This window comes from Piliocolobus tephrosceles, chromosome 5 (genome assembly GCF_002776525.5).
Source record: "Piliocolobus tephrosceles isolate RC106 chromosome 5, ASM277652v3, whole genome shotgun sequence".
NCBI classification, from domain to species: domain Eukaryota; kingdom Metazoa; phylum Chordata; class Mammalia; order Primates; family Cercopithecidae; genus Piliocolobus; species Piliocolobus tephrosceles.
The window spans coordinates 52,727,554-52,740,333 of record NC_045438.1 but is presented as its reverse complement, the minus strand read 5'-3'; the positions used below and the strand labels follow the sequence as shown (position 1 = coordinate 52,740,333).

At 42.8% G+C, this 12,780-nt stretch overlaps 1 protein-coding gene across 1 annotated transcript in view; it reads right to left on the bottom strand.

Moving 5' to 3' along the window:
• CCDC170 (coiled-coil domain containing 170) overlaps positions 1–12,780 on the bottom strand; it is a 138,497-nt gene that overhangs the window by 46,182 nt on the left and 79,535 nt on the right. Inside the window, exon 7 of the mRNA XM_023205853.3 lies at positions 1,884–2,201. Within this exon, the coding sequence (XP_023061621.2) occupies positions 1,884–2,201 (318 nt within the window). The remainder of the gene's footprint in view (positions 1–1,883; positions 2,202–12,780) is intronic.

The following is a 12,780-nucleotide window of genomic DNA, read 5'->3' as shown; positions in this document are numbered from 1 at the left end:
GCTTGAATTTCAGGGAATTTTTAAAGGGAATTTACTATTACTAAAGGAAATTGACAAATGCAACCCTGAACTTTGAGTTAGTGATTCTTCTGAGTTTTTTAGTAACATTAAAAGACGGAAAAATGCATTTTCTCCCTTTAAGCAAGCACAGCAGCAATAGAAGAAATAGTTCATAATGGAATTATACAAGGACTTTGGAGATCATTGACTTTAAAGCCTCATTAACTAGGACTTCTATAATTTGGGTTTGATGATAATTTAACCAAAGCCGGGGCTGAAGCGGACTCTGCTAGGTAAAGCTTTATAGAAAAAGAGAATCCTTGATAGTAGAAACAAGATGACAGAGTTAAACAAGCCTCAATCATATATGTGAATTAAACCATTTTTCTCCATTGGTTAGATAGGGCCCCTAAAAGACTGTTCTAGGCACCAACAAACATTATGAAAAAGAGGAGAGAAGGAGGAAGAAGGAGAGGCAACAGCAGCAACAGTTAATATTTATTGTTGTGACTTGCCAGGCAATGAGTCAAGATCTTTATAACAATTTTTTTCATTCAATACATACATGAAACAATAACCTGATCAGCCAGATACTGTTACAGGTCTGGGAACCTTTATCTGTAATTCCAAGATCCAGGTTTTTTCATAAGTCATTTACTGACAAAGCTTGGCCTGACCTGACCCAGCTGGGCAGCAAATCCTGACCCAAAATGACAAGCGGCTATTTACAGTCTTCATTTATCCCACTTAGTGTTGCTGGCGGCCTTTGCTGCAGACCTGTGAATGTGACTGATGGTAGGGAACTGTCTCAGACACCACAGTGGAGGGCCGTGTAAGGCTGCCCTCTGCATTACCTTTCTAAGTTCTGAAAAATTCTGAGCTCAAAAACACACTGGGCCCCAAGAATTTCAGATAAGAGGTCATGGAACCTGTGCTAACCCCTTTCTACAGATAAGGAAACAAAATCTCCGAGGCCATATCTCAGAGAACCTGCCCAAGCTCATATGGCCAGTGAGTGAATGTACAGCAGAGACGGGATTCAGCACCAGGCAGGTCCAACTCCAGAACCTGCATCGTAGTTAGATGTGGCTTGTGGGACTCTCATGCCTTTCTATTAAAATGGAAAGTAATACAACCACATTTAAATGATACTTTTTTTTTAGAGACAAGATTTGCTCTGTAGCCCAGGCTGGAGTGTAGAGACACAATCATAGCTCACTGCAGCTTCAAACTCGGGCGTTCAAGAAATTATCCCACTTCAGCCTCCCAAGTAGCTGGGACTTAATTTTTATTTTTAGTAAAGAGAGGGGGTCTCACTATATTGCTCAGGCTGGTCTCGAACTCCTGGCCTCAAGTGACTACGTTGACCTCCAAATGAACTGGGGTTACAGTCCTAGGCCACCATGCCTGGCCTTAAGTGATGCTTTTAGCTAATTGAGATAAGTCACTGATACAGTTTGGCTCTGTCCCCACCCAAATCTCCTCTTGAATTGTAGCTCCCATAATCCCCACATGTCATGGGAGGGACCTGGTGGGAGGTAATTGAATTATGGGGGTGGGTTTTTCCCATGCTGTTCTTGTGATAAAGAATAACTCTCAGGAGATCTGATAGTTTTATAAAGGGCAGTTCCCCTGCACACTCTCTCTCTTGCCTGCCACCATGTAAGATGTGCCTTTGCTCCTCCTTTGCCTTCTGCCATGATTGTGAGGCCTCTTCAGCCATGAGGAACTGTGAATCCATTAAACCTCTTTTTCCTTGTAAGTTACCCAGTCTCAGGTATTTCTTATAGCAGTGTGAGAATAGACTAATACAGTCACTGAGCATGCTAAATGAATGAGCTCACTGTTCTTAAGATGTCTGTAAACAGCCATGACTCACTCACCTGGTCCCTGCTTTCTTCCTGGCTGCCCATTTCTCGAATCTTCTCCAAAATGGTGTCCTCAGTAGACCCAGTCGTCCCCAATCTGCCCCTAAGGAGGGCTGCAATTTTCTCCCTAAATGAGGAGTACTGGCTTTGTGAGGCTGTGACTGCATCCCGACTTGCCTTCAAACTCTTCTCCAACTCAGAAGAGCTTTTCTTCAGGAGGCTCAGCTCCTGCTTTGAGGCATCCCAGACCTGCTGGCCAGCAAGCAGCCTTTCTTGGAAGATCTTAACTTCCCTTTCAAGAGCTTTTTTTGCTTCTACAGCACTGAGCAGGTCCTAAAATTATTACAGAAAGTGAAGACAATAACATTAGTAGTCAACAGGGTACACCTGCATTTGCTATAGCAAATTCATTGACTTTGCCTGCTAATGACTACAAGGGGTTGGGTTAATTACTTCTTCCATTTTTAACTCCAAGTTCCCTATAGTCTCCTCATAAAGTTATTAAATCCCAATGGTATGTCAGGAAAATTTAGGTGTCTTAAAAACAGAAAAGGGGGCCCAGGGCGGTGGCTCACACCTGTAATCCCAGCATTTGGGAGGCCGAGGTGGGTGGATCGCTGAGGTCAGGAGTTCAAGACCAGCCTGGCCAACATGGTGAAACCCCACCTCTAGTAAACAAAAATACAAAAACTAGCCAGGCGTGGTGGCACACACCTGTAATCCCAGCTACTCGGGAGCCTGAGGCAGGAGAATCGCTTGAACTTGGGAGGTGGAGGTTGCAGTGAACTGAGATCACTCCACTGTACTCCAGGCTGGGCAACAGAGCGAGACTCCATCAAAAAAAAGAAAAAAGAAAAACAGAGAAGGGATATAAAATATAAAATCTGGGTTAGAAAAAAGAAGGAAACTTTGACACATAAGCCTTTTCTGTGTGGAACACTGGAAAGAGTTAATAAAAACAAATCATTGGATAACATATTAGTAGATTCAGTCCATATATAGAATATGTTTATAGAACTATCTTTCTCAAGCTTGGTGTATATGGAAATTGATTTTTAATAAACAGTAAGCTCTCAGAGTCCTAGCTAGGCACTAACAATTATTTGAATAAAGATGCTCCCTTAATACTATTTTAAATAATAGAGGATTCTCATAAAAACATCATTGCATAAAAATATTCATTGACTTCCAATATCCAATATTCATTGCATATCCCCTTGTCTCATAAAGACAAAATTAATGCAGAAAGAACCTGAAGAAAGGAAACAGAAACAACTAGCCATTTCGTAGGTGGGAGGATTAAAAGTAGAGGGAAAGTATCATACTTAGAAGAATAATCTTAAAGAATATAATATGGGCTGGGCACAGTGGCTCACACCTGTAATCCCAGCTCTTTGGGAGGTCAAGACAAAAGATCACTTGAGCCCAGGAGTTGGAGACCAGCCTGGGCAACTTGGTAAACCCCCATCTTACATAAAATAAAATAATTAGCCATGCATGGTAGTATGTTTCTATAGTCCCAGCTCCTTGGGAGGCTGAGATAGGAGGATTGCTTGAGCCTGGGAATTCGAGGCTACAATGAGCAGTAATTGCATCAGTGCACTCCAGCCTTGGTGACACAGCATGACCTTGTCTCAAAATAACAACAACGAAAGAACATAATATGTGAAATTAGGTTCAGAAAAATAATGAAGGACATAAAGAAGGTTACCTGTTCACTTAATTCTATTTACCACAATCTAGAATGGCCCACAGAGGGACCAATGGAGCATCCTTTTTTTTTTTCTTCCAAGATGGGGTTTCACTCTTGTTGCCCAGTCTGGAGTACAATGGCCTGATCTCGGCTCACCACAACCTCCGCTTACTGGGTTCAAGCGATTTTCCTGCCTCAGCCTCCCAAGTAGCTGGAATTACAGGCATGTGCCACCATGCCCAGCTAATTTTGTATTTTTAGTAGAGACGGGGTTTCTCCATGTTGGTCAGGCTGGTCTTGAACTCCCGACCTCAGGTGATCTGCCCACCTCAGCCTCCCAAAGTGCTGGGATTATAGGCATGAGCATCTTTCAACTTGATTTTTTAAAATTATTTGTTAACATCAAGTTCCAAAATACATGAATTCACATTAAGAAATATTAAGCAGCATGTTAACTAGCATTGCTATAGTATCGCTGCCTAGTTAACTGGTTTTAAAAAATTATTAAAAATCGTAAGTTAGAGGTAAAAAGCACTAAAAAGAAACACAGTATCTTTAAATAACAGACTCTACATCTAAATGAGCTGATAACATTTCAGGCTGCCAGTTAAAATGCAATCATCTCTTTTGCGTTAGAACTGGGCTTTAAAAGAAATTTCTCTCCATTAACAGCTTGGAAACAGGAAAAGGATAGCTTGAAACACTAGTTCCTATTTTTTATAGGAAACGAAACATCTTATTTTTTTTTCATTATAGTGACTTTTTTAAAGTCAAGGGAGTCTCAGTCATCAATTTGAAAGAAAAGTCACAGAGTAGATATGTAGTTAGAGAAGCCTGCCCTTTTCAGAGATGTAATAACTCAACTAATTATGGAATCTATTTTGTAAAATGCCTTTTGCTTTTCAAGGTCTTGGTTTCCCCTTTCCTTTGCTAATCTCTGTAGAGAAGCCCCACTGTTGCTGCTAATTAAATGACGGTACTTAAAGTAAAGTCAAGGACACTTTATCACAAATTCAGTATTTTAACAGTTTACAGATTTCTCTTCAGATCATAATACAATAGCTTCTCACTTGCTCAATTAGAGTAACTAGTATCAGTAATGGTGATAATAAATTGGGCGCATATTTTACTCGGAAACTACGGTCGTTCCTTGTTATCCTTGGGGAATTGGTTCTAGGACCCCGGAGGATATCAAAACTGAGGATGCTCAAGTTTCCCATATAAAATGGAATAATATTCTCATATAAGCTACACACATTCTTCTGTATACTTTAAATCATCTCTAGATTACTTGTAATACCAAATACACTGTAAATGCTAGGTAAATAACTGTTATCTTGTGTTATTTTTATTTGTATTATTTTTATTGTTGTTTTGTTATTTGTATTGTTTTATTTTCCAAATTTTTTTTTATCCACAGTTGGTTGAATCCACAGATGTGGAACTTGTGGATGCAGAGGGTTGACTGCATAGTCTGCTGTGTGGTTAGAAAACTGAGGTCCTAAATTCAGTGACGCTGGGATGGAACTTAATCCTAATCACTTTAGAATTCTAAAACCATATGGAATATTATATATTCACTAAAGACCCTCAAAATACACAAAAAGTATCTCAGATGCTTGTGACCTTTGGAGTTACTGTCAATTTGGAGTAGATGACTCAACTGGCAGCTAACACCACAAGACCAATAAACACGATTAAAACATTGCAACTATGAGGAATTTTTCCACCCCAATATCATTATTGTTTCACCGACTTCGAGAAAAGGGCCAAAACAATCTCCTCTTAACAAATCCAAAGAACATTTTCTTTTTAAACCCAGGCATCAACATTTATGTCTAGTGAAAATCCCAAAATTAGTTTGTGCTCATAGAATACAGTGGTGCCTGTGAGCAGGTTGGGTTTCTGTTTTCCAGGCACATTCAGCTCAGTGAACACTAAGCTGTTTCTTGTATAAAATGCAGGACTCGAGAGCCGGAGTGACAAGGCCTTGCGGATGGCCGCTCCTTTAGTGCTCTGATTAAGTGCTGCAGGATTCAGGGACACAGGGCTGATCTTCTGGAAATAAATGTCCTCAGACTGCAAATGCAATTACTTGTGCAGCTATCAGGAGAAAGCCACCAGAGTGGAGTCTGGTTCCATGGCTACCTCAAGGATACGCCAAAGCAAGCGGCATGAAATCATGTGACATCAGTACCACTGGCCAGGACCTGGGGATTGCTGTCAGACCACACTGACATACAGGACAAGAAACAAGTGGCTTCCTGTGAGCAAAAGCAAGACTGACCTCCATAGTCTTGTGGGGTCACAAGAGAGCAGGCCCTATAGACTGTGATGGGGATCACTTAAAATCTTTTTATAATTAAATCTTTAGGTTCAGTCTGACTCGTGCAACAAATGTAAAATGATCCTTTCAAAATTACTTTTAACAAAAACTTTTATAAATAGTATGATTATGGCACTCAATTTACCTTCCCATTTAAATATGTGAGTCTGCATCAAGTAATGAAACCATTCAAAGGTCTGTGTTTTTAAAAAAACAGTTGAGGCCGGGCGCGGTGGCTCAAGCCTGTAATCCCAGCACTTTGGGAGGCCGAGGCGGGCGGATCACGAGGTCAGGAGATCGAGACCATCCTGGCTAACATGGTGAAACCTCGTCTCTACTAAAAAAAATACAAAAAACTAGCCGGGCGAGGTGGCGGGTGCCTGTAGTCCCAGCTACTTGGGAGGCTGAGGCAGGAGAATGGTGTAAACCCGGGAGGAGGAGCTTGCAGTGAGCTGAGATCCGGCCACTGCACTGCAGCCTGGGCGACAGAGCGAGACTCCATCTCAAAAAAAAATAAAATAAAATAAAATAAAAAAACAGTTGATTCCTGTTGTGTTGCTATTTTATGGATTTAGACACACATGAAATCAAATTGCCACTGAAAAATACAATGATTATCATCAGGATGGAGAACCTCTGGCTTGAGCTTAATTCCTTCAATCCTAGATCAATTTTATATAATAAAAAAATCAGTTGGTTAATTCTACCTACTGCAGTTATGATTAACAAAAAAACTCAGAAATTCCCCCAAACAGGCAGTCTTATACATTGCTGGTGGAAGTGTGAACAGGTATAATTTTGGTATAAATTGTTGGCACAAATACGTAACAAAATTTAATATGCATGTATCTTTTGGCCCTGCAATTCCAGATCCTGAGAATGTATCTATAAGAAAGGTCACTAAATATAGAAAATGAGGAATATGCAGTTATCCAATTATAATATAGCAAAAGACAAGCTACTACATGAATATTCATTGATATGTAACTTCTTAAATATGAGACATCCATACTATAGAAAATGATGTAGTGAAAATAAATGGGGCAGTTTTTTATATACCAATATGAACGACTCTCCAAGATACAGTTAGTGAAGAAAGTATGGTGTCTAATAGCGCATCTATACAAATAACTATGGTACATAGTACAGTACCATTTGTACCTTTATGAAAAGAATATCTCTAGAAACATGCACAAGCAACCACCAATTCTCATCACCTCTAGAGAAGGGAACTGTAGCCAGGGGTCAGAAATGAAAGGAAGATGTGACAGAATACTGGCAACTATGAAAACACCAGGGAATTTTAGTCCATTTTAAGTGTTGAGTCAACAGTGATATGAGCACAAATATATACATGCACATGCACACACACATTCCCCCCTCCCAAACTTGGGCTGCATTCACAAAAGTAAAGTATTCAGAATCAGAGAGGTGATATCCTGCTCTATTTCCTTTGAATTACACCAAGCCTGAAGTCTGGCCTTCAGTTCTGGGATTCAAACTTAAATACAGATAAAACCTTGGACAGCACTATTCAAATTTACAATGTGGTACCACTCCTGCACCTGCTGTTCCCAGTCCCAACAAGATCATTTCAGAAATTGAGGGTAAGAGATTAGCAATTTCTACAGCAAATTGACACTGATGCAACATCCAAATACCATAGACTTCTTTTTTTTTTTTTTTTTTGAGACAGTCTCACTCTGTCGTCTAGGCTGGAGTGCAGTGGCATGATTTCAGCTCACTGCAACCTCTGCCTCCCAGATTCAAGCGATTCTCCTGCCTCAGCCTCCTAAGTAGCTGGGGTTATAGGCGCGTGCCACCATGCCCAGCTAATTTTCGTATTTTTAGTAGAGATAGGGTTTCACCATGCTGGTCAGGCTGGTCTTAAATTCCTGACCTTGTAACCCGCCTGCCTCGGCCTCCCAAAGTGCTGGGATTACAGGTGTGAGCCACCGCGCCCAGCCTGTACTCCATTTTTGAACGAAGTATGGACCATTTTGAACGAAGTATTGTTAGACTCGTGTGGTAAGTGGCTAGTGATGAGAGTTGCCTATCTGTTATACACTGAAGGAACATGCTACAAATGTGATATTTTAAGGCTGATTTGCCAACTGTAATCTAAATAAGTATATAAAATCCAGAACCCATTTCTTTCCTCAAAAGAATTTCATCACATTTAAACATAACTATACCTTTACAAAATAAACTAATAAAACTTTTGAGACCAACCTGGGCAACATGGTGAAACCTGTCTCTATCAAATATTTTTAAGAAAAAATAAACAGAAAAAGAAGGAAAGCTGAAATTACAATTGTTTAATTTGAATTCAAGGTACCTACAAATATACTGAGCTTGTTGAAATTGCTTTAAAACCTATTCTCAACAAACCTCTGTTAGATTTGTTTTCTACTGTAAGTATCTGAAAAATAAAATATAAAAACAGTTTCCTAGGGGCCAGGTGCAGTGACTCATGCCTGTAATCCCAACACTTTGGGAGGCCGAGGCAGGCTGATCACCTGAGGTCCGGAGTTCAAGACCAGCCTGACCAACATGGAGAAACCCCGTCTCTACTGAAAATACAAATTAGCCAGGTGTAGTGGCACATGCCTGTAATCCCAGCTACTGGGGAAGCTGAGGCAGGAGAATCACTTGAACCCGGGAGGCAGAAGTTGTGGTGAGCTGAGATTGCACCATTACACTCCAGCCTGGGTAACAAGAGCAAAACTCAGTCTCAAAAAAAAAAAAAGAATTCCTGTACAACAGGCATTGAAAGCGACATTGTCACCAGTCCAACCAAGATTACCTAAGTGAACCAGCAAGAAGTTAGCTCATTGTCACAAACTTTAAATACTAACATAAGCAGTACTCATTCAAAGTGTGTATGCAGAACTTTAACGCAGGGAATTTTAGTCATAATAAAACTTATGACTAAAGAATAACAAAAGGAAGGCTATGAGTATACTAGTGATACTAGTAATTCATTACACTAATCTCCTACATACAAAGAAGAATGTGTACAATTTGGGTAATTCTATTATTTCTCCCATGTTTATTCTGATTTCCATTATTGAAATTTAATTTTATGTCTGTGGCTTCTAATACTTAAAAATTTGGACTTGAGCTTGGTGTATCTTATTAAATAATTTTTTCTATTAATTCATTTTATAGAATTTAAATGATTTTTTCCTATTAATTCATTTTATTGTATTTTGTAGAAGTATTTGTCAGCAATGGACTGGAAATAAAGACAAAACTATTCTTCCCCAAAGATAGTTTGAAAAAAAATGCACATTCAGAGTTTAGGAAGGAGAATGGCAAAAGTCTTGAAATCATGTTCTAAGAGGAAACATTAAAAGAACCGGAACATTTATCCTGTAGATGTATTCAAATGCTTGGAAGACTCGTGTAGAAGGAGGATTAGGTTTCTCCTTCTCAAGCCCATGAGCCAATAGAATGGAACCTTCAGAGAAACATTTTACTTCAAATTGAAGAAGACCCTCTCCAAATCTGAGCTTTCCCCATGGCATCATCAACTGTGGAAAATGAGAATTCAGCTTAAGTTTGAAATTCCCAACATTGACCAAATCAGTACTAGCTGACAACAGATTTAGCTGCCCAAGAGGCCAGTGTGTTCCTGGGCTTCACGACAGCCCTGCAGACACTCGCCCTGAACTGATCAGACGGTGCTTGGAGGACCATCGACAGTTCCCATCTGGAAATTGCAAAAGGGACACAGCAAAATGGAATGTGCTCAGCATCACATGCTGAGATTAGACCCCTAATAAAAATAGTTATAGAATCATGTTATTTAACATATGGATTTAACTGATTTTAAATTTTTAGAATGAACCTAAAGACAAACTACTGAAGACTTAGTTACAGCTACAGAACAGAATGTAAACTTGGATAAGGCAAATACAATAATATGATAAAAACCAGGAAGTATTATAGAAAGAAAAGGCTAAAAAATAAGAGGCATTAAAAGTTCTCAAGGGGTGGGGCTTCAAGATGAGGGACTAGAGGCATCTATCAGCTGCCCCTCCACAAAGAAGAATAAAACAGTGAGTAGATAATCACAGTTTGAATAGATCATCAAAGACAGAACATTGGAATTCAACAGAGAACTGACAAGAACTCCTAGGGCAAGGAAGGGAGGGAAGAGAAGCAGCCTGCTTGGTTGGCCAGGGCTGGCTGGGAGCGCAGAGAAGCTCCCCAATTCAGGGAAAGGGGAGCGAGAGACCTGTAGCGTCCATACTCCCATCATGGATTCCTCCAGTCCCAGCCACCAGAGAGCCCCTCACAGGCCCAGAGACCAACATAGGGAGCTGTCTGCAGACCGCACAATGGCATTGCTCCAGAGAGGGAGCTCAGACTGAATCCTAAACACCCCCGAGTCCTAGGCAGCTACAGCAAGATGCCATTTTGAGAGCCAGCCTCCACTAGACATCACCCTGCCTTGGGGCCCAACAGCCCCCGCATCTCCACATCCCAGGAGCCCCACTGCCATACCCCACCTGCAGCTGCTGCTTCAGCTGGCTGTTGCTGTCAGGGCCAGAGCCAAGCCACTGCAGCAATCCCAGCCCACTAACAGCAGGCCACCATCGCACATTTACAAGTGTCCCAAGAACAGGCTCCCCAACGCATAGGTGCCAACTGGGGCCAAAGCATGTGCTCTGAAGCTGCCCGCCTACAGCTGCAGCCACTAAAAGCAATCCCACCTTCTCCGGCAGCAGGGCCCCACTGCAGCTACCACCTCCTCCATCAAAGCACTCAGCCAGGAGTCCAGGAATCACCCGACCCTTGCACATCACAGCCGGTGCTGATAGGCACCACCAGGGAGTCTGAGGACAGGCTCACCTGGATTTGCTCTGCCCCTACCCCCACCCCAGAGCATGAAAACACCATCCGGGGACTTGGGAATTACTCTGCCACATCCACCATCATTAGCACCCGAGCACTTCTACCAGGGACCTGAAGATGGACCCACTCACCCTGTTGCTACCACCACAGATGGCACCATCCGCACACACAACCTGCAGGGGCAGGGCCTGGGCCTGACCTGCCCAGCCATCACAGCCACTGCCAACACCAGCACAGACAGCTTGAGAGCCAAAGCATTGTCCCACGACTGCTATTATGATAGCTTATGCCACACTGCTGCCCAGGGACCAAAAGACCCACCTGCTACTGCCACTGCCAGTATAGACCTGCCGAGATCTGCTAAGACCAGTGCAAGCAAATGCCACCCTGGGGCCTAAGGACAGGCACTCTTGGCCCACTGCTGTTCCCACCAGGGCCTGAAGACTGGCCCACCTGGTACCCCTGTCCCCAGCAAAACTTCCCACAACTCCACCAACAACCACACCCTAAGCTCCTGAGGAAATAACGGACACCGATGACACTATTTACAGCTGAACAAATTAGGAAACTACACTGCTGCACACACCCACAATCGGAGCCAAAGTGCCCTACCCAACCAACATCATAGACGCATCTCCAGGAAAACATCCTCCCCTACAAAAGCAAACCCAAAATATTGGAAGAAGTGACTGCCACACCAGATGCACAGATGCCAACATAAAGACACAAGAAACGTGAAAAAGCAAGGAAATATGATGCCTCCAAAGGAGCGCAATAGGATTCTCCAAGATGGCAGACTAGGGACATTGAAAGCCAATTCTCCTCAGAAAGAAGATCAAAGTCACTAGTGAATGGACAAATTCTGAATGGAAAACTGAAGGAAATGAATCAGGACCTGTCAGAGTGCCCACAAGAAGAAGCTGGGTTGCAGAAAAAGAAAGCCACAAGAGCCTGGCAGAGATTGACCCCTGAGAAGCTCAGAGCCCCACAAAAAGGGTAGGTGGGAGGACTTCTCTGCTCCACTCACCTCTCTGACAATCCCTTGACTCTTAAACTGCTGTGAGCCCCTCTGCCCTTGTGATCCAGGGCAACACTACTGAGGGCAATCTGAGAACTTCCCAAGTACAGAGAACTTAGTGGCCAGCTCATGTAGGCATGCTCATACTCCCCTCACACCTGAGCTGAGACCGTGGGCGCCATACTGGTCATGCACCCATAGTGGGAAATGGTCCTGCTCAGGGACTCTTCACCCCTGAGTCACTGCACCACTAGATCTCTTGCAAACATTCCCCACAACCCATTCGGACTTTGGCAGGTGCAGAGGACTGGTAGGCCCCAAGGAGCTGCTGGATCCCTGGAGATTTAACCCTCAACATGGGATACCTCTAATGAAGAGGGGAGCACAGCCCACCAAGTCCCTGTTGGGACAAAGGAAACACAGGTAAGGTACCAAGTACTAAAGGAGGCAGTCCCATAGCCATGGAAGATACATAGAGAGGGGTCATCTCCACCCCATTTATGCAGTTATGGACACAAGAGTGGTTCTTCCCACCAGGGGCCAGTGAGCACATACTTGGACACAGCAATTTTTGTGCTCTTCACAGTGGCTCTACCATGCTAAAAGTGAGCCCTATGCTGCTCAGGCTTTTACGAAAGGCAGAGACCACCTCCCCTTCCCTACACAGAATGGAACCATCCCGGAAATGGAGGACAGACAAACCATGAAAGTACCTGCTCTGGTCTGGGGGAAGAGACTCTCCCCTGAGCCCACTTTGGTGGTAGTCATCAGAAGGGCATACTGGTGGCCTGCAGCCACATTGTGGCCAAAAACCAAAGGACCAAGCCTTTATGAAATCAAAGTCACAAGCCCTGCAACAGGGATTTGATAGGGAAGCAAATCACATTTCTGCTGGCTCAGGTCGAAGAGCAAGGACACTCCCCAGCCCCTCCCATAAGGCCTTAGCACACCTACACCCCAACACCATCTCTTCCCACCCACCCCTCCTCAAAAATGCGTCAAGGCACCTGCT